The sequence below is a fragment of the Dicentrarchus labrax genome, unplaced genomic scaffold, assembly GCF_905237075.1.
Source record: "Dicentrarchus labrax unplaced genomic scaffold, dlabrax2021, whole genome shotgun sequence".
Classification (NCBI taxonomy): Eukaryota; Metazoa; Chordata; class Actinopteri; family Moronidae; genus Dicentrarchus; species Dicentrarchus labrax.
In genome coordinates, this window is record NW_026136707.1 from 10,579,710 (window position 1) to 10,602,564 (window position 22,855).

A 22,855-nucleotide genomic window follows, 5' to 3' on the forward strand; every position below is an offset into this window, starting at 1 on the left:
AGCATGCTGTGTGTTTTGTTATTTGCATTGACTAGTAGACACGACGAAGACCAGGTGAAGATTATTGAAGTTATTTTTATTTATATTAGACTCTTGAGTGTAAAAGGATGCCATTCAAAAGGAGCATTGATAACCATACAAACTCAATTCAAGGGTTAACAAGGTCAGTTGGCAAGGATGGGGGGGATTCAATGAAATCTCCAACATACCATACCATATATACACAAAACATCTTGGAGAGATCTCAGAAACCCAATGCTATACATAGTTATTATTGCTAGTTACGGTAGGGCTACTGCAGCACCAGTAGCAAGAATCATATTGCTATGTACCTGCTGTCATTGCATGGGATTTGTAGTTCTCCACTCTCAAGACTGGAGTGGCAGTTGTAGTTCTCCGTTCAATCATTAAAACAGGGTCTTGGTAGCCCTCAAGTATTTTTTTGTAAGAGCAAAGGTTCATGATTATTCAGATATTATAGACAGTGAGATATACAGAATACCATAAGGTAATACAAGGAAAATACAGAATTGCCACCTATAAAAAGTAATAATAAAAAAAATGATACCAAGTGAAGGAACTGCATAACCATTCACAGAAAAAAATGTGTCTTGTTGCTACGTGCCAGTGCTTTTCTACAACAATATTTATATAAAAACTTAAAAATAAATTGGTGGTACTGATACATTTAAGAATATAAAACTACAACGTAGTAACGTCAATACCATTCTGACTTGCCTCACCACTGTTCACAGTTTACACAGAGTTTGGACAGACGAGGGAAAGAATTTAGACCAAGTGGACTTGGTTCATACCTTTGCACAACCATCCTATCAGCATTATCGCTGTCGGTTATATCAGCAGTCCATTTGGACCTGTTTCTTTTAAGTGCTTCTAATAATAATATTCAGTGGTAATGACGTTACGCACTTTGAATTCACACCTAGCATTCATTTTATGTAGATTAGTTTCATTTTCATTTCAGTAAAGTGTCCATTCATATGAAAACTAAACTTTTTTTTTCTTCTATACATTTCCTAACAAAAAAATAATCAACGTGAATACAGGTTCCGCGAATGGGCTGGGTTGGGGTGTGATTGACTTCCCCCGTAACCAGTCAGCATGCTGGGAGAGTACTGTACATCCAGAACGGACGATGGGATTCGACAGGAGAGAGGTTGACGAGGTCCGAAGGTGTGTTGGGAGGAAATATAAGAGAAGAAGACAAATATTTATTATTCGTGCATTTGAAGGTCAATTCATCGAGAGTAGCTGAGAGCGAGTTTTGCTCACTATCTGACCAACAGGCTTTAGAAGTTATGTTTTTTTAGTACAAAAAACCCCCTCAACGTCCACTTACTAGCTTTTCCCAGATTTCAGCTGCACCTCAAGGTCTTCCTCAAAGCATGTAGTTTGCTCACTTTTCATGGAGATAATTAAAATGTCTTAATGAGACTGAGAGGTTGGTCATGTGATAAATTATGGTAATTTATGGGGTGCGGGGGATTGCAACTCTAGACTTTATCTGCAGAGGAAGACCCTGAAATGCGACTGAAAGCTACAGGAAAATATAGTGAGGGGAAGGTTTTTGTTTTTTTCCCCACTTTTGGCAAATTCATTTCTTTATTGTCAAGAATGAACCAGGAAGAATAAGTATAGGTACTGAATTTTAATTTACCTTCTGTTTACAGTCAGTTTATAGTCAAAAGTCATGGCCTCTTACTACTCTGAAGCTTTCAACTGCATCTCCTGCTCTTCCTCAGTGGATGGAGTTTGGTCATCTGAAAATTTGGTCACTTGATAACCGTAACCTAATGATCATCCACTGAGGAAAACCATGAGATGTGATTGAAAGCTGTAAAAAAAAAAAAAAAAGGCCAGTAAGGGTACCTTGAGTTGGGATTTTGTCGAGTTCAAGAATGAAGTTTACGCTGAAAGTTCATATTTTTCATTAATTCGAATTGTTATGGCCAAGGTGTTCTGTAAAATGGTCAGATAGTGATAATAAAAAAGCTCTCAGATTTATGTTAGTAAGAAAGAGTTAATTACAAATTAATTAGTCACAGTGGAAATATGTAAAGTCTCTGCATCAAAAAAGAAAAGGCCAGCCCACAGGGTCCTGCGAGGTCGGAGGCCCGCCTCCATGTTAGTCCCGTTTGCTACTGATTATTAAAGCGAGCGTGTGCACTAACAGCAACGATAAAATGGCACAGATTGCGATGGTGTCACAAGTACAGAGGAACTCACAGAGGGGGGTGGGGACTGCCTGTCAGTCAAGGGGAGGCTCTCATAGCCAGGGTTGCCATTGGAGGAAACGTTTGGAGTCCTGTATAGAGATAGAAAGAGACAAGGACAGAAGAGAGAGGGAGAGGAGGAATGGAAGGATGAAGAAGAAGGGAAACGGGTGAGACACATTGAGAACGACAGAGGGGGACGGGGGGCCGCGGGGTGACGGGACCCAAAGGACAAGTAACAGGAAAGAAGGAGAAAGAGCGGTTAGAAATATAGTGCGGAAAAACAGCACTCAGTGTAACTAGTAGGTATTAGTACTGCTGGCACTCGAGCGAGGCACTGTGAGCACCAGCATCAGACGTACAGACCACTCCTGACTGAGGATGCACTGCAGGATTTATACAATAATCTGCAATTACATGCATTTGGAGCTGGGTGTGACTCACCAGTCCCATTTCAGCTGTAATGTTGTTTTCCTAATGAAGCTGTTTATCTGCACGATAAACCCCAGAAAGCTTTTAAAGCAATCCCGAGCAGATTCCATTTAAGAGGAGTGGACTGTATTTGAATTGCTAGCTGAGTTTCTGAGACTTGACAGTTAAGTTTACTTTATTATTTTTTGTGTTATTATTTGATATGGGAGCAGTCAAGATGATCAGCTGGCATTAGAATAGGAAGTTAAATAGTCCACGAAATTAGGCTTCTCAGAGCACTAACTAAGCTTGGAAACACCAGTGAGGGAGAAAAGGGGAAGAAACATAATAAGATGAGAGAATTGAAAGCGAGAAAGAAGGGAGAGAACCAAAAGAAGAAGCAGGAGGTTTGATGAAAAAAGAAAAGCAGCGAGGACAGCTCCAGAGAAATAACCGGAGAGGTTTGGACACCACAGTGAGGAGACAGATGAGAGTGATGCAGGAGGGTGTTTGGTGGGGTGGGGTGGAGGGTGGGGGGGGGGGGGAGGGGTTACCTATAGTCAACCTGAGCCTCACATCGCCGGAGTTTTTACGAGCGCGGCCTCGTCAATGACACCCTCCCTCCAACACAGCAGTAGTCTACTACTGTTTAGGAGACAGGACGCCATTTGAGACAAGAATCTGTGAAATGACCGAGCGGCCTACATCGTCTGTCCGGAAACACTCGACAGACGAATAGACAGACACACAGACAGACAGACAGACCTCTGGAGTTGTGTCTGTTTCTCTGCCTACACTGTAGTCCATATTGACCTGTCTGTGTGTCTGTCTGCAATGCATGTGCTTAACCTGACAGCTCTGTGGATTTGGCCTAATCCTACATGTCTATGGACAAAAGTGTGTGAACCTAGCTGACTGTACTGCACTGCCACTGCTCTCTTGTAAAGATACATGTGCATTGTGTTCAAAATCTGTATGTCATAAATACAATTATAACTGTTTTGAGGGGCAAATCTGTGATTTCAAGCTGAATGTATTCACCAAAAAGACTATGTGGCTGCACAGATAGTTGTCTCAATAGTGCTCAGTCAGTTTCTGTGTGTGGTACTCTGTGTTGTCATACTACATCTTGGACTTTTTTTTACAATCCCTGCTCCTGGGGGGGGGGCATCAGTATAAAAGTTGCCCGTTGGTACAGATCTCGACACAGAAACATGAGCTTGATGCCAACCTCCTCCTCCTCCTCCTCCTCCACCTGCAACATCTGGGACGTTCTGTCTGTCTGTCTGTCTTTGTGTCTGTGTGTCTGTGTTACTCACGGGAGGGGCGGCGCGCTAGAAAAGGGGGTGTCCACCCCGGCCCCCGGGTAATTATAGAAGGGGGCCATGGCCCCTCGCTGAGACCCCGAGGCCGTCTGTCTACGTGCCTGATGGGAGGTGAAGGGGTCCTCACTCTCACTGTCCGAGTCTTCGTACTCCTCTGATTCACTGTCGCCGTCCATGAAAGAGAGAGAGACACGGACATGTGTGAGCAGAGAAATGATGACTGTTCTGTTATAGTTGCATATTCATTATCTATTGATCTGTTTTTAATTAAAAGATCTTACAAGCTCCATTTATTCTCGTGGTCATGATTAGTTAAACGCTAATATTCCAAGAAAAACAAAAAACAAAAAACTCAACTTGGGGTCCGGGGTCCTTGAGAGGTTCCAGGGGGGTCCCCAGATAAATGGAGAATATTTTAATTTAACCATTATTTAATTGACTAGAAGTTGGCCCACTGAGAGAATGTGTAAGAATTTTGTTCATAGGTTTCAAACTCTTCACTGTTAATCTCCAAATCTACAGTATAGAATGTAAAGGAATAACTAAACCTTATCAGACGGGGATCCCAGAGACTACATCTTATCAAATACGGGTTCTGCGGCCTGATGTGTATCAGTGAGTTTAGCAGGAGGTCCTTGATACCAAAAACGTTGAGAACCGCTGAGCTACAGGGAACAGGCAGCAACAGTCACAAACTCCCTAATCTCTTGCTGTTAGCTGATGACACTTAAAATTTCAGCGTAACTGGAACAACTGTTTAACATCTGCTCTCAGGAGAGCCAACAAACGTGTGCCACTGCTGCCAAACTCCTGAATACTAAACTACTGAAGTTCAAGCCGCAGTGGGTTGACAGAGCCAAAGCTCCAGCTGTTATAGGTAGTTTTTATGTACTACTGCAGTACTACCCTTTTATCACTTCCATTCTGCATGTGCCACTATACATTATAAACCTTTCAGGGCTAAATTTGGACCAAATATTTCTGATGCACTACAATATTTTCCCAATTTATGAAAGGAGGAGAAGAGGAGTATATGTTCTCCCCGACACTGTGGAACAAAATGGATTTACACTTTTGGCAGTGTTTATGCTACAGACATTTCACAGTGTATAATTGGGTGCGAGTCCATTAAAACAACAATTCTCTCTCTCTCTCTCTCTCTCTCTCTCTCTCTCTCTCTCTCTCTCTCTCTCTCTCTCTCTCTCTCTCTCTCTCTCTCTCTCTCTCTCTCTCTCTCACTCTCACTCTCACTCTCTCTCTCTCTCACCTGGGGAAGCTCCTCCAGGCACCGGGCAGAGAACAGAGTATGGCAGTGAAGGCCAGAGCAGAGAGGAAAGAGTAAAGGGAGAGGTAGAGCAATCCCTCCATCCCATCATAGCACAGGCCTTTCAAAGAGTCAATGTAGTCCTAAAAGAAAATGTATAGATATATCAATGGAAATAAAGAAACAGTCACTTGGTTATAAGCTGTTATTGGTCGTTAGTACAGGTCCTGTATTCGCCTTGCGTTACCTTATTAAGACCTCTGCAGTTCAGTAGTGCCACCAACTGATGAAAGTTGCCCTCTGTGGAGTTGAGTATCTGCTGAACCTCCCTGAGTGATTTCTGCAATGACGGAAAATTGCATCAAGTTGGAAAAATAATAATACTGGCTTTTATGTCTTAAGCTGCAGAGTTAAACATTATAAACATACCTCTGCTTTGGGGAACTGTGTGAGAGCGTTTCTGTCCAGACTGGAGAGGTGTGTGTGTATGTTGGACAGTGCCCTCTGCGACTGGGTCAGCAGCTGAAGTCAGAGTCAGTGGAGTTAAGAGCTTTTATTTTGGCATTACTGCTCAAATATACCATCAATATGCATGAGAGTGTATCTGGAGAGCAAATCATTTAAGGACAGGACACGCACCAACAGCTGTGCATCCCGTCCTCAAATAATTTGTCCTCAAGAGCAAGTCTGACATATAATCTGCTCACTTCAACTCAATGAGGGTAAGAGTGTCAGCTAAATGCCTGCAATGTTATATACATACACAGAGGTCACATTACCTGCTGGAATGGACTGTTCATGCGCCTGTTGCAGGTCAGGTAATAATCCAACACATCTGAATGGCCAACAAAACACCAGTGCACAGCAGATCAGTGCACAATAGAAAAGATGTGGAAACATTTCACTGTCATTATATTAGATTGTGCTGACAGAAGCACAGTTGGGAGGTAAATCAAGTGCACTGCAGAAATGGAAAGCAACCAGCACTTTCACCAAGTGTTGCTTGTACAAGAACAGATTAATACTGTACCTGAGCTGGTCCCCGTGTTGAAGTGGGTGGAGTTGAGGACAAACGTGTTTGGATCTGAGCAGAAGTCACTGAGAGCCTGGCAAGTGCAGCAAGAGTGACGGGCAGAGTGAGAAAGTATGACAGGGACAGATGAGGCAAAAGAGGGAGGGCAAGAGAAAACGATCACAAGGGAAAAGTTAGTAGACACACTGACCGACTGACATACTTGCCTCCTCAGATATCTGACAGGAGCTCACAATATGGTGGCAAGTATCGATCTGCTTGCATCACATGCTGCCCTGGATAAACCTGACGTCTAGTTTTCTTTCCATTCGCTCATCACTCATATCCTGCCCTCTGTTAACCTCTCTTTCCATATCATCTCCATACATTGCTGTACCTACTGGCCTATTTTTGAAGTGGGCACACTCAAGTGAGAGATAGCACACCCACAAACACACTCAGCTTGAGATCGCCCCACCAGAAGAGGGAGTGAGAGCCACACTAGAGGAAAACACTCACTGACGGGAAAAGCGGCGACCCGGGACAGAATAAAGTGGGCAGGCCCACAGCTGGCCCATTGTTTCCCTGTCAGTGACCACGGACAGAGCGGCTCTGTGTGGACCCACAGGCCTTGGGACATCTCCCGCCAGCCCCACATGACACTGAGACGCTTAAAGTAGGCAGCAGTGCAGAAAAACAGCCACCATTTACCCTCTTCACACACCCACAGCCCAGACCAAAGCAGTGTCCCGTTCAGAGGGTACGATCAAACTTCACAGAGCAAACTGAGAAAGGGCAGCCTTCTGTTTGAGACATAAAACCGTTCTCTTGTTCTTGATAAATGTCACTGCCCGCTAAAGGTGGCCCGGACTTTTGCCTGAAAGACACAGCACACTGGTGGTGTTGTCATGTTTAGGCGTTATAAGCGCAGCTGGACTTTAAGCTGAAAATTGTCCAGCAGCATGTTAGTGAATTTCACTTTCACAGGATTACACTCACACTTCCACCTCCTTGCATGCTTAGACTAAAGCCCCAAGGGGCTGAAGAACAGTAACAGCTTCAAGCCTTCCTCTGCTGATGGTATACCCTCTCTATGGCTCTCTCTCTATCACTCACTGTAGCTGTCTCTCTATCACTCACTCTAGCTCTCTCTTTCTCTCTCTCTCTTAAACTGATCTTGAGATGCACTCTCCCACTCTTCCTCTCCCCTCCTCTCTCTTGTTGAAAGCACTTCTCTTCATCTTCTCTTCATCTTTACTTCTCGAAGCCAAAACACCCACACGCTCGCAAACACACTTACATGAAAAACACGCACTTTAATGCACAAACACACTTTGCTCACAAACGCGCTTGTGCACACGCGCATTGAATCTTTAATCTCTGCCCCATTTTTCTGCCTTTTTGGTCCTCTGCCACGACTGCAGCGTTCCCTAGGAGGCAGGTCTTTTCACGGTTTAGCACAATGGGCACAGAAATCACACACACACACACACACACACACACACACACACACACACACACACACACACACACACACACACACACACACACACACACACACACACACACACACACACACACACACACACACACACACACACACACACAGCTTTGGCGTGCCATCAGGGGTCGGCCTCCTATTGCTCTCTTCCCTCAGCTGTAGCCAGCCAATCCCTCCCATGACGCCCTCCCTTTCCTGGCCCTCCCTCGCAGCCGACCCCGCTCTCCAGAGCCGTTTTACTGGGTCTACTCACCACTACAGTGGCTGTCTCCAAGCCCAGGGAGCCCCAGCTTAGGAAGAGAGCCAGCCAGGCCAGCACGGTCATCCTGTAGGGGGAAAAGCACAAACTCTTCAGCCAAGAGGACACCCTGACCATCAATCCAGCGTTGTATGGTTTGTGTCTAAAGATACAAGAGTGTGTGGGTGTGTGTGTGTACTCACAGGATGAGCAGCCAGCGGGCTTGCTTGGCCAGTCCCAGCAGGATGAACAGACACACTATGAAGTCTAGTAGCAGCAACAACACGTATGACAGCCACCTATAACAAAGAAAAACACACAAACAGCAATTGCATTAAAAACTGTTAGAAATGTTAAGAGTGAAAAGGTTTCTCCTGACCTTTGAACAAGTAGTTTGACAACGTCAAGGTCCACAGCTTTCAATTGTATTCCATAATTTAAGAGTTAATCAAACTGTGATTAAAATGGTTATTGTACTTTTACTACTGTTGCTTGATCTGCACAGAAAGGATGAACTGAGGGCAAAACATGGGACTATTTTATGGATGAATAAATTGAACCTAAACCTTTCAACTGCTTTTCCAGTTAGCAACTGTTGTGAAGTGATTCTTTGCATCGATGACGGTTGTTAGTGGGAAGACATTTTTCAGATTTTTTCCCCTGTGTGTTAATTAGATGTCTTCGTAAGAAATGGGATGAGACTACCTCGTCTTGAGTCAAGTATGAAGTTGCTCAACGTTACCGCAGTGGAAAGTTCATGTAACCTATTGTTAACTAGTAAATCTTTGTCTATAACACAATGGTTGCCAAACTTTTTGATGTGTTCCCTTAAAATTAAACAGTTTATACCTGTTATGACCCCTCATCACCGGTTTGTTTTAAGCGCTCAGTTCTTCAGTCGTTTTATTCAAAAGGTTTTAGAGGCCAGAAGAGATAAATGTAAATCTTTCTTTAATCATCTTGTGACCCTTGCGAGCCAAGGTTATGACAAATCTGAGGTTGCTACACTGAAAGCTTTTCCTTACAGCATTCTTGTGTGTTTCTTTCATCAAATTCAGATTTTTCCACCTGATCCAGGATTAAAACTTTATGTTTTTTATCGCACTGTTCCCAGGATTACAACAGCAGAGTAAAGAGTGTAAGGATATCATAAGGATTCTGATAACACTCGGGCACCCGGTTAGCTCAGTGGGTAGAGCTGACGACCCATGTACCGAGGGTGTGTCCTTGCTGCAGCGGCCAAGGATTCGAATCCGACCTGCGGCCCTTTGCTGCATGTCATCACCTCTCTCTCTGCCCCCCTTTCCTGTCTGTCTTCAGCTGTCCTATCAAATAAAGGCAATAAAAGCCAAAAGAAATACATAAAAAAAAAAAAAGGATTCTGATAACACTGCTGAGCTGGTATATCTCTATTAAAGTCCAGTGTGTAGGAGTTAGTGGCTCCCTCAATTCACCCTCCCTCTCCAGGAGAAATGCAAACACCCCTATCTACAGCCAGTGTTTGGTTGGATGATTCTTATTTTTCGGTGACTGTACACCAATGAAGACATACATATGAATACATTATATATATTATATTATATTGCATTTCTGCTAATAGAGCTTCTTTAATGTTACGCACTGGAGTTTTAAACTGAAAAAATTAGACATTCACTCAGTGTGTGTCTGTAGTTTACTATTTAAGACTCCACTATATGAGGGAAGTGGGAAAGTTGGGCTGAACCTTACTTAACCTCTCTCTGCTTAAGGGCAGTCATAAATCTTCTGTGTTTGCTGTGTTTGGTTTGTTTTTTATGGGAAGCAGTACTTTCGTATTGTTATTACAATGGGAATTATTTATCAGTACTAGGATATAGTTAGGTACTTTTATTAATCAATTCAAATGTGTTCATTACGGAATATGGGATATAAAAGCCTCCCATTAACCATTATGTGTAAGAACATTTTCCATTGCATTACCTCACCAAACGCAGCCAATCTTAATTAACATGCAACATTTATGAATCACCAGCTAGGATAGTTTCCTCATCCTCTTGTAACACTAAGAGCAGGAACAGACTGCACACGTTGATATTTAGGAGACTAGAAATGTGTGCTAAATTCGACTAAAGTTGACTCTAAGTCCTACAAAATCTGCTACATTGTAAAACTGACAGATCTGTATTGTTTTGTAAATAAATGAGAAGAACAAGAGTTATAAAAGGATTATTTATGAGTGGATATGATAGGAATGGAGTTTCTATTTTATTGGATCCTTCTTGCGCAAGTACCAAGAGGAACAAATACATTTATGAGCAAAACTATCAAATTGTCAAATTGTAGGCATAAAAAAAACAAAAACATTAACAGCTTTACTCTCGTTTCCCAGAAAGCTGACTATCACTGCCAATGTTTACCATTGTAGGAGCCGTCATTATGTAGTTTGTACTAATTGCAGGGACATCTGCTTTTTCTTTGAAAGGACTGCTCCATTTAAGGCCAAGACAATATTACATCAATAATGCACAAATCATTTATAACTGGAAACTTGTATTCTTTATATAAGAACATTACATAATATTACATAATATAATATATTATTATTTGTGTGCTGCTTGTACATGAGTTTGACATTTCTGCATATTCAGGTGACAAATGAAACACTGTCTCTTTTCAGTTAGTGTCAAATTACATAGTTATTTACAAAAAAACTACTTTGAATTTTCCTTACAGCTGAAACAAATTGTACTGAATCAGCTGGATGATACAGATTTATGTGTCTAGGATTGTGGGCTGGCTATCTAGATATTGAATCATTTGAAATACACACCCCTAATATGCATATGGGAACATTACTTAGCATCATTTACCAAAAAAAAAAAATCTATTTCCAATGTGAATTTGATCCAAATTGAACATCGTGGCCACTCTGGACTGCAGCCTCACCTGTAGTCCTCATTGACCATCAGTGTGTTGGCCGCCCAGCCAGGTGAGAAGGGGCTGGGCATTAAGCTGCCGGTAGGCACCATCGTCGGAGCCACAGAGGGAGGTACTGGGGTCAGAGGTATGATGGATGCCCCGCTGATACTGCTGTCATTCCCCAGGCCTGTGTCTGCACTGGACCGAGCCATAGAGATGGAGGAGAGGAGGTTGACCACGTTCTCAGATAACCTCCGGCAGTTCCGCGTCGACACCAGGAACGGTTTACTGCCGGTAAAAAGCTCCTCCATTGAGGTCAAAGGGCCAGAGATAGACAGCTGCAGCCCAGTAATTGTGTCTGAAATCTGAAGAGGGAGGAAGGAAGAATGTGAGGAGAGTTAAGTGGGATGGAAACCACAAAGTAAAGATGATGATGCTCATAAATTCATGGTGGGCTTAGAGTGGTTGCGTTATGGAGATAGAGAACTGGAGATGGAAGGCATCAGTGCTTCAGTTTGCTAATGGACATCCCTCATAATCTATAACAAAAGTTATAGAAACAAGTTTTTATCAGACAGCTATAAGTGAAATTGTGGACTTTTACTTTCACTCCTACTTGAATAAAAGCTGTTTATCCAGTTTTCTTTGACATGAAAATACTCTTCAGTATATGACAACTCAAGGTCTCTTAAGTTGGATAAGAGGATATAATGGAGGGCTGCAGTGAAGAGACAGGAGTGAGCACACACACCTTTTGAGACATGTTTTGCAATCATAATGAATAATTTGTTATCTGTCTAATTCAGAATAGGATAGTTTTAAGCCTGTAATTTCCAGCTACTGCTTCTTTTTTGTAAAGTGTCTATCTTATTATACAATATATTGCATGTTAATTCCATATCTGTGCATACATTTATTCAAATATTATGTAGATACCTGTACCTACAGTCCTGTATTTTACATAAATGTACATACCAGCATATACAGATTCACTGTATAGTTACTACCAACACTAATTCATCCAATTCCACTGAAGCACATTACATTAATATACAGACTGGAGTTGCTGTAACCATGAACAGAATAACTAAGCACTATCATTGAATATATTCCGTTAGAGTATGTTCTTAGTTTTTTTGTTTTAGTCCGTGCATCTTCACTGTTATTGTACAAAATTCTTATTATTAGTATATTATTTATTTATTATGGGCACAGAGGGCTGCCATAAAAAAGAAATCACTACGAAGGTTTAAAAACATTTAGGAAGCACTGGGATACAATTTTGTCTATGATTGGATATTCCTGCTCTGATCAGACAACCAGAATGGCTTTGAGTACATTTCTTAATAAATGTGTCTTATACTTCAATTCAACTAGCAAATAAATGTTTTACTCTTAAATTGGCTCTTCAGGTGTAATTCCTAAGAGTTTGATCAATACAGCCCCAGATTACTCTGTCAGTGTCTGTGTGTCTCATGCAGGGCCCACAATGTATGTTTGATATTATATATGGTTAAAAACTTTTCATAATCTGAGCACTGTAGCCAGTGACACTTTGGTAGATGTTTGCTTTTGGCTCATGGCCAACCATTATGTTTCAGTTTCTGCCCTCCAAGGGAAAAGATCTGAACATCCCTGGTCTAATGCTATTGCTTAATGAGGGACAGATTAGATATCCTGCTCTAATTTTAATGATTGACATGTTTCTTTGATATAAATACACATGAGCTGGACTGTGTTTTCCCCTCCTCATTCAAAGGTATTCTGCTGTATATCATTATCATTAGTACTGTAGTTTTCCTGACCTGTATCTCCCAGTAGGAGGAGGACCTTTTAGCAGTCTGACACATAAACCACTGTCTGACCGCAGCCAAATCAATAAAAACTGAAGTTTGTATCTGATTGTCTCTTTGTCTGAACACCACATGTAAAACATGAACACATCCTCTCTCTCTCTCTCTCTCTCTCTCTCCCCCTTTCCCTCTCCCTCACACACACACACACACACACACACACACACACACACACACACACACACACACAAATACAAACACAATCACAAACACAAATACACACACGCACACACACACACACACACACACACACACACACACACACACACACACACACACACACGCGCACACACACACAGTGTCAAGCAGTGTAGGTATTCTGCATGACAGTTTACTTGCGGAGAGTAGCACTCACCAGCAGATCGATGGAAGCTAGCGTATAATTGGCTGTGAGAAGAGATGAGGTCAACTGATACATCCCATCATTAGCCTCGCTGTTGCCATAGAAACCGATGCCTATGGCAACACTGCAAAGGGGAGAAGAAAAAAAAAAAAGCATGAATTGTGGGAGGATGTATATGTACAGTATGTGTGAGTGTGTGAGAAGGGGATAGAGGAACAGATAGCAGAGGCATAACTGTAATGTTTAATTTAGTGTGTATGTACATTTAAAATGAATGTGACACAAGGAGATAGAGCTGGAGAGGATGGGATATGTGTGCTCTGGATGAGCATACCATCAGCGGAGCGCAGGGGAAGGAATAAACAGATGATGGAAAAAAAGCTGACTCTTAGCACTCAACGGTTAAGCTCCAGCAAGGAAAATATTCAAAATGTTAAACATAGCGACATGTTTACACATCTTTCTGTTATTCAAATATTCAGATTAAGGCTCGGGCCAGATGTTCATCAAATCCCCTCAAACCAGAGAGCAATGGTATGACCCAATCTCCCACAAAGTATGTGACCCAGATTAGAAAGCAGGGGGAAAAGGAGGAATGTGTGTCTGCGTCCGTGTGTGCTTTGCATTTCAAGCTGCCAAAATGTGAACGCTGTCTAACGCAGCTGCATTTCAAATGACTGTTTCTGTGACCCCATCAGGAGGAAAGGGTGTCACAGGAAATACTTTCAAGAGGTAAAACTGCAGCATTATTTTTTCATCCGGTCTGGCACAGTGAAGGCTTTTGCATCGAGCATCCGCAAAGGAGACGACTACATTACATTACATTACGGTCCATAAGGGGGAGACATGAACCACATCAACCTACAGTCTGCATATGATGACATCATTACGACAGCTGAAATCAGATCTCGTACATTATGTCCAAAAATATAGCAATACAGTGCATAGAAACGTGCGGGGAATGGCCTGGAATATAATAATAAGCACTGCTGAAGCATTAAATTGTGTTATAATTTTGTTACAGCACATAGCTGGGCCTGTAGCTTTAGATTTAAAAGGCAGCTGAGCTTTCCCCTCAGTGACTCATACTATACAAGAGTGTATTGGACAGCTGTCAAGCAGCATTTCTGTATAATATACAGCAGAGACAATGTACTGACCTGATGACTCCACAGTCACCAGATCTGAGGGGAACACCGGTGGGCAAATGACTGTACTGTAAGGTGGGTAAGCTGAGATCATCCTCACACACATAATAATGGGGAAATCCATGCAATATAACACACGCAGTGCTGTCATAGGCCTGTGGTAAACAGTTGGTAAACAACAATATAACATGACCATCAGCTGTCACACAGGCCTCCTTTCCTCTCCAGTGACATTGGCGACCGTGTGAGAGACTAAAAAGCACATGACAATGGAGAGGATGACAGTGTGTGATTCACAGCCTTGTTGCTGTTCCACCTTAAAGGCAGTGGTGTAAAGTAACTACAGTACTGTACTGTACTGTACTGTACTGTTCATTCTGAGGTACTTGTACTTGAGTATTTCTAGCTTATGTTACTTTATTCTTTAACTCCACTACATTTCAGAGGGGAATTTTGTACTTTTTGTACTATTTATCTGACATATTTCAGCAGCTTATCATACGTTTTGTAGGTCAAATCTTAAATAGTAAGTATGTAAAATAGAATAAACCAGTGGTTCCCAACTTTTGAACTATGTTCCTTTAAAAACCGTTACTTTTCACATTTCAGTCGTCTTTAATTTGTTTGCAGGTCCACTAAAGAGTTATTTCACCTAATTTAAAGGACATTTTGGGAAATTAGCAAATTCACTTAGTTCTCAGGAGTTAGATGAGAAGAACAATGCCACTCTCATGTCTCTACAGTAAATATGCAGCTACAGCCCGCAGCCGGTTAGTTTAGTTTACCGTAAGTTACTGGAAACACTGGAAATGGGGGGAAGCCGCTAGTCTGACTCTGCTGGAAGGTAACACAATAAAAACACAATGTGTTGATTACAGAGTGTGATGAGTCAGTTTCTCTCTGTTTCCGGCATTTATGTTAAAGTTAAACTAACCGGCGGCTGGCTACCTTACAGACATGAGTGGTATCCACCTTTTCATTTAGCTTCCTGCAAGAAAGTGAATCATTTGCCAACATTTTGAATAATTCCCTCAAGAGTTTCAAGCTCCAATAAGTAAAATAATCCAGTATTTCCCAAAAGAGGCTGACCTATAAACTGGGAACCACTGGACTAAACTAGCGGACTCAGGCTACGTGTCGACCAGCTATGGCGGTAATTGATACAACAGTAGTAACAGTCTAATAATCAACTGTGGAAAAAGTATTCAGATCTTTCTTCAACAAGTAGCAATAAAATAATGATTCAACTCCGCTACAAGTAAAATGAAATACTACTTAAATGTAGTTTTTTTTAAAAAGTGTCAAATGTAAACATACTCATCATACAAATGGATCCTGTAATTGGGACATTCTTATATATTATATTATGATTATTATTACAGATGCATTAAGGGGCTATTTTAATGTTGTAGCTGGTTGAGGTGCCGCTAACTGATTGTCTTTTATACTTCAGCAATGTATCATATTTTATAAACTCATCATATGTTTTCTATGATCTTTCTAGTATCTAATACTAACTAATATTTTATGTTTTGCGGATTTTACGTCTGTAAGATTGTAAATTAGTGTTTACTTTTACTGAATACTTCTTTCAGCCCTGCTAAAAGGCGACACATGTGCGTTGCTGTTACATATACTGTAAGAGGTCGGTGGCTGATAATGACATCTGAATCCTCTTTCTCACCAGCACAGCGTGACAGCCGCCACCGCCACCCACGTGACACAGCAGATGCCCCGCCCCTTCTTCCCACTGTAACCGTGACCTGTGCTGGCATCTTCATCCTCCTCCTCCTCCTCTGATCCTTCGCTCCGGTCACCACGGTGACAGCAGCAGTAGTGTATGAGGAAGGAGAGAACCACCAGGAGGGAGATAACCAGAGCGATGGCTGATAAACTGGACAAAACCAGCAGAGTCTGAAAGATGGAAGACGAGGAAAGAATAATCAGCGGATGAGTCAGTGAATGTGACAAATGGCACTTTAATTCCATTTTTACAAGTGGAGAAGAGCAATTTGAGAGGGTAAAATACCATCTAATCCTGTTAAATTCCATAGCTTGTCATATTGTCCCGCCCCCATTAGCAGCAGGAGATGGTGATTAAAAAGGTATGAGAATATAAACTGTGTGTTTCAAAAAGAAAAAGAAAAATCAAAAGACACGCATGCAAACATCCATTAACAAACTTGTGAATCTAACACACTTAATTTAAGCTGATTCTTGACCATTTATACTTATTTCAAAGGCTTTAACCCGTGAAGCCCTGAGCTGTATATACACCATAGTGAATATTAATGTCACTAAGCCATATCAGACCTTGCTTTTGATCAGACTCCATGTCATAAAGTCAACATTACTGAAATGCATTTTGCTCCAACACATATCTACAGTATTATCCTTCGTCCATCTGCCCGTCTGTCACTTCCCATTCCTCCACCTTCTCTCTATCTCACCTCCTGTTCTCTGAAAGCCCCTCCCCATCGCCCCACTCCACCCATCCCTCTTTCCCCACGCTCTCTCCCTCGCTCCCACTCGCTTTCTCTCCCCCACTCTCCCCTCTCTTTCTTTCTATCCACACCACTGAATCTCTATTAATAATCTGTGACCTACTTAAATACATTCACTGCCACTCTCTCTCACTCCCACTCTCATCTCTCTCTCTCTCTCTGCCCGGTCTTCTGTTCAGCAACCTCCTCGCATTACTCATTCCCTCTCTCATTCTCTCTCTCGGAGCACTTTCGGTCTCTTTTGTCTTTCTGTTCTGCAGGATAATTTGCGTCCCCCCCCCCACTTTTGTACCGCAGAGAAGTCACAAACACGCACTGTGAGACGCTGCTAGCTGGAGCGTTTTGTATGTGAGAGCCTGTTGGAGGAGAAGGATGAAACCTTTGCATGTTGCAGCAGAAACCTGCACAGTTCAGAACCATGCAGACAATAGCAGCTGTGGAAACCTGCTAGAGGACTCACACCATGTTCAATCTCACGCACTCCCTGGATCCAAATTGTATAAAATATATCCACTTTGCATGCACAGAGGCAGAAATGACAGTTAAAAGAGCAGCAGGGAATCTAAAGGAAGGTACAAAAATGTAAAAACAATTTGATATGAGTTAAGGGGCTCTTGGAGGGGTCTGGTTCAATCTTACCACCAATAATTAAGTCAATAAATTGGTATGAAAATGTGCTTTAAAAGGACTGCAAGAAGCTCTGCAAGATTGCTGTTACATTCCGGCATTTAAGGAGCAATTTATAGCGTGATGTGGAGCAAATTGGCCATCATCCACTGACTTAATTCTAGTCCAATATACTTGTACATTTATAACTACAAAAGGAGCAACAGGGTTGTAATTATTATGCAATGTGGCCCCTCAGATTGGACAGTTACAGTGCAGCATGTGGTTACAGTGTGTTATGAGTGGTTGCGGCAGGTGTCTGTTACCTGCTGGTACTCCCAGCTGTCGGGGACAAAGATGTTGTCCTTCATCTGCATGGTGAGGTCCAGCCGGGGGAGGGCGTGACACACTCTCACCCACAGCGAAGGGGCATAGCTGGGCACCGTTGTCATGGCAGCCATTTTCTACTGCCACTGGTCCCCTCCACCACCCTGCGGGAGGTAGGAAAGCGGGGTCAGAGCAACCAGGATGTGAAGTAAGAGCAAAGGGGAGGAAGGAGGGTAAGGAGGGTAAGGAGGGGTGAAGGACTTCCTGAGCCCGTAGCCAAGCTGAGAAGAGGGAGAGGTCACTGCAGGCTCTACGGCCACTGTGTCCCCCCTCCATTAGACAATTTATGACCACTAATCGCCTGAGCGAGGTCAGGGTCACAGTGTCAGCGATAGTTACTTGGAACGAGCTCTTGGGAGTGTAAATCAGTGCATCACTCAGAGGAGGCTGTGTGTAAGTGTAATATTTCAGTTTGGCTTCACTGATCTTAGATCAGTTCCTGATGTCAACAATAACTCAAATATTATACAAGACTTTTGTTGCATGCATTAATATTGTTATCACCTTTACCCGTCCCAGTCTTCACTTTAATATTTTAAAGACATGTCAGAAAAAACAGCTTTCTTTGGTTGCGCATGTGATGTGGTTAGAGCAGTCAGGTGACTGACAGAAAATTAACCAGCAGCAGTTTTGGTCGTTATTATAATTTAAGCAAAAATGTAAAGTATTTGCTGGTTACAGCATTTTAAAGACTCTCCAATTTCCCTGTGTTTCATATCCTCTGAAAAGACCAGTGTGTTGGATTTAGTTATTAGCGGTGAAATTACAGATTGCAACTAACTGAACACCACTCGTGCCGGCTGTGAAGTGTGCACGAGCAATGGTGGCTGCCAAACTCGTGAAAAGCCCTGTCTACAACCAGTACATGTAGAAACATGGCGGACTCCATGAAAGGCCACTGTAGATAAAACAGCTCATTATAAGGTAACACAACAATTCTTATATTCAGGTGATTATACACTAATGAAAACATGAATATTCCATTTCTGCCCATAGAGCCTCCTAAATGTTGCACACTTGACCTTTAAATTTAACATCTTTGGGTTTTGGTTGGTTGGATGAAAACAAAATATTTCAAGATGTAACTTTGGGTCTGGAAACTTCTGATGGCATTTTTCTGACATTTCAAAGGACAAACAATTAATTAATCAAATGAACCATTAGCTGAAGACAGAGGGTGTTTTTGCCTTAAACAGAGGGAGATTACATGCCTATATATAACAAATGATTATTATTCACAGACCTCTCTCTTAACCTTATCAAAAGGGAGCAGCATGGATTATATAGGGGATATACGGGGTCTTTGAAGAAGTCTTCTTGGCACAACAGGAGAACATTATATAAGGCACCAAGAAAACCATTACACAAAGAATAATGTATTTCAATGTAAATCAACCACTGTTTAGTGTTCAGCATCTCTCACTAAAGCCGGCCAAGGGGGAGAAAGTAGGGTAAATACAAAGGGCAAATCCGGTTAGCCAAAACACACACTGGAATCCTCATTACAATGACGGAGCAGAGGGGGAACAGAGGGCGAGACAAGAGCCTGGTAGGCTTCTGATACTGGCTGTCCAGATTAAGAGACCATCAGAGCATTACTGTTTAAGAAAGTAGCGTTTTAAGACAGCTCAGAGAGAGAGAGAACCATTCACTACAACAGTACTGATGCTTAAACACAAAGAATCATACAGCTCAGCTCAATGCTGATATGACACACAGATACAATTCTGCATTTGAAGCAGGATCCAATAATGTCAGATAGATTCTGAATTAGTGGCTTGTGTTGGATTTTATTATCTTTTAATGCAGCTGTTGTTCAATACAACTTTCAATCGGCACAGTATTCCACACTGCAGAGGATTGTACTATCCCTATTGATTCGTGCTTACAGTCCATTGCACAGAACTGTGTTACACTGTGCATGATACAAGTTTAGATTCAGCCCCATGTCACATTCAATGCCAGACAATTTCCCTTTCAGATTTGGGGCAGTCATGGTGCAGAACAAGTTAACAGCTCGCCCACAGGCCAGACAGGGCTGCTCTAAGCCCATTACAATAAGCCTGTTCACCTTAATGGTTCCAGCAGCCCAACTGTCACAAATCGAATCATTGCCAACTCTCCATTTTCCCTTATTAAAACTGTGCTGAACATGACAGTTCACACTCTGTGAGCACTGCATCCATCCACCACACATCAGCAGTGTAAACAGACTGTGTGTACTGTACTGTGTTATATTTATGCATTCCTTCATGATCATTTATCATGAGTGAAATTATTAGATTAGATGTATATGAGGTGCATTTATCAGACTTTGGATTGGATAAAATTTGAGGAGGCGTAATAATCAATTAAGGGAATAATTCACAATCAAATCAAAAGGAGAATCAAGTCTTCCTGTTGGGATCACCACAACCAATAAAGTGGGTCAATGCAGTGAAACATTTCCTTTGATGGATGACAACACTGTACCAGTAATGATTTCCACTGTGAGGCCAATAAAACCCAATACCAAACAATTAAAGATAAAGAATTACGAATCACCAGCATGACAGCAGGTTATCTGTCTTACTGTGGCATCAGACAGTGATGAGGCCAGTTCAAAGTTCAAGTAGGATTCTTCAGCAACCCAGAAAGTTATTGAGGCAACCTAATGAGGTGCTGATGGAAGTGAAGGGCGGGAGGGGTTCACAGTCCAAGAGCAGCAGTTACTCAGCAGTTGTCACAGATAGGAAGCCTCAAGTTGACGTGATGTCTGCTGCCAGCTTTTTATCATGCCTCTTGCCATTGCATAACTGAAGCCAAATAAATGTGATTTTTGAGCTCAGTCGGCAGGGAGAGATAGAGAGAGAAAAACAAGATAAAACAGGAGAGACAAGGAGTGAGATGGCGAAGAAACCACTGACTCTCACCCAACCGTGAGCTCTTAAGAAAAATTAAAAAAAACATTTTCTGTTGCATTCAGTCTGCACGGAGCTCAGACGACACAGAGAATGAAATCAGTTGCATGATATGAGACTCCATGATGTCTGAATGTAAAGAAAAGAGCCATTTTGTGAGGCAGATAATGAGAGCAAGGCTGAAGCATCTCTGTCAGCTGGATTTAAGATCATCTTTAGCACAGGAAAATCATCTCCACCTGCATCTTCATCTTTTTTTTTTTTTTACGACAGCAAAACTCTCGTGATCGGATGATGTAATTAATGTAGTCATTTTGCTTCACATTTCTAATTTGTCTCATAAAATCTCTTATGATTCGAATTAAAGCCTGAGTAACAGCCTCTTAAACAACAACCTTAATGACTGTAATTTATGAGAAAGCATTACAGCCTCGTAACACACAACATCAGTCAGGAGAAATTAATTAACATCTTTGTTAAGTTACCTCCGTGCACCGTGTGAAGCAACAGGGAAATAAGAATATTCTCAATAAAAATTTGATGTTTTACATTCATCTGCCCTGCAGAATGATTGCCCGGTTCCAACAATGAACCTTCAAAGTGAGTGCAGCTGACCGAAGGTAAGTGAGTGCAGCTCATAGCCAGTAAGTCAGAGCAAATCAGTGTTTGATGTGTGCAAGAGTCCAGCGTGACAAGTTGATGGTGACAAAATGCTTCCACACTACTGACCGTACAGACAAACCCCAACAGAGCCAAATACCAAATGATCCTGCAGATTAAACAAATTGTCCAAAAGCATTCAGTGAAAAATGAGACAGAAGAAACTATAACTGTGGAAAATAATTGGATGCAATCAAAATTATTACAGCATCATCTGACAATGTATTTATTCTGCAAATGGGTGAGGATGTATCCATTAGGTGTGATTGTTGAAAAAGATAAGCATGAATCCATTTTGGTAATGTGGTGTAATGGTTTCATGGACATCCATTAAGTATATTTGAAAAGATAGGCATGGATCCAAATTAGCAATACACTGTGATGTAGTGTAATGTGCATTTATATTATATATCACTTGACTGCTGATTAATCTCTGCAACCACATCAACAATTAAGCCATAATCAAGGGGGGAGAGAGAGAGATCAGTCTCTTACCTCTGTCGGCTGCGTTGGGAGGTTTCTCTCTCTCCTTCTGTGTCTTCTCTTTGCCGGTGTCCGTGAAATATTTACCCACTCAAAGAGGTATACTGCCAGCCATCAATGCTTGATGCTCTTGAAAAAACATCATCCTGAAAAAATGGCTTGGAGACATGCCAAAAAGATGTCAAAATGGGGGAAAAAGGAGGGAAAAAATAAACCAATAAGTCTTGCAGTTATTGAAATATTAAATAGCCAATAATTGTATAGTTGTCTGGTGACAGTGGAGAGGTGCTTGTGTTGATGGATGGGAGAGAAGCTCTCAGTGAAAGCAAGTCAGTGAGAGAGACAGAGTGAGAGACAGAGAGAGAGCGAGAGAGAGAGAGAGAGAGAGAGAGAGAGCGAGCGAGCGAGCGAGAGAGAGAGTGCGAGAGAGGGATTAAGATTGAGGAGACACCCCTAAGGGACCCTTTATCGTTGCATTGTAGCCCTCCGTAGCTTAACGCCCAAGCGACTCCACAACACGGCAGCAACACGATATTGCCCAAAGATAATTAATCTGTTAACGGGGATTAGCGGGGGTCTAACCCCTCACTCACTTCATACTGAGATACCAAAGGCACACTTCTAATGTCGACCCCCACCAACATCCACGCACACTCCCATCAACCGGACCAATCTCTGTCCAGACTACCACACTGAACCCTGACCAGATTACTAAGAGAAAGAGTAAAAAATGCTGCCAGCCAACTGTGTGTGCGCTAAATAATAATGAAAGGAGATGTTTTTGAAAGAACCCTGAACTCCTGCCTATGACTCTGTTGGGCTGTGACGTGTCGAGGGCTAATGTGAAGTAGAGATGCACATAAACTTGGAGTAAGAGAAGCGAATAAACACATACAGATAAATAAGGGGAGGGGGGAGATGCAGGGAAAGGCAACATAAAATACTGAGAAGGGGGAAAAAAATGTGGGTTCCCAGTGAGTGATGCTGAGAGAAAGAGGAGGGAGGGAGAGATGGGGTGAACAATGAATAGAGAGAGGGGGGAAAGCATCGTGCAACGGATTTTTAGGCAAAACCAGTTTTCAGTGGAG

General features: G+C 42.1%; 1 protein-coding gene across 3 annotated transcripts; it reads right to left on the minus strand.

Moving 5' to 3' along the window:
* Positions 1 to 59: 59 nt before the first annotated feature.
* ttyh1 (tweety family member 1) lies at positions 60 to 22,591 on the minus strand. 3 transcript variants are annotated; one of them, XM_051405445.1, is made up of 15 exons: positions 21,780 to 22,591; positions 17,664 to 17,828; positions 15,912 to 16,141; positions 13,092 to 13,203; positions 10,911 to 11,248; positions 8,189 to 8,284; positions 8,001 to 8,073; positions 6,265 to 6,340; positions 6,014 to 6,069; positions 5,664 to 5,756; positions 5,482 to 5,574; positions 5,238 to 5,377; positions 3,965 to 4,132; positions 2,248 to 2,326; positions 60 to 1,136 (listed from the first exon to the last, which is right to left on the minus strand). In XM_051405445.1, exons 2-15 carry the CDS (start codon positions 17,796 to 17,798, stop codon positions 1,053 to 1,055), a joined length of 1,773 nt encoding a protein of 590 aa, XP_051261405.1. In that variant the 5' UTR covers positions 17,799 to 17,828; positions 21,780 to 22,591; the 3' UTR covers positions 60 to 1,052. The 3 variants fall into 3 exon arrangements, with proteins under 3 accessions (XP_051261405.1, XP_051261407.1, XP_051261406.1); XM_051405447.1 differs by having other exon boundaries at positions 4,072 to 4,132; positions 21,780 to 22,582; XM_051405446.1 differs by lacking the exon at positions 2,248 to 2,326 and having other exon boundaries at positions 4,072 to 4,132; positions 21,780 to 22,588.
* Between the last annotated feature and the right edge of the window lie 264 nt (positions 22,592 to 22,855).

Excerpts from the sequence above, each read along its gene's own strand:
- ttyh1 (XM_051405445.1), bottom strand. The coding sequence starts at position 17,798 with ATGGCTGCCATGACAACGGTGCCCAGCTATGCCCCTTCGCTGTGGGTG. Across the intron at positions 16,142-17,663 it reads ACAGCTGGGAGTACCAGCAG|ACTCTGCTGGTTTTGTCCAG; the intron begins GTAACAGACACC and ends TCCATCTTTCAG. Across the intron at positions 5,378-5,481 it reads ACTGCAGAGGTCTTAATAAG|GACTACATTGACTCTTTGAA; the intron begins GTAACGCAAGGC and ends ATTTTCTTTTAG.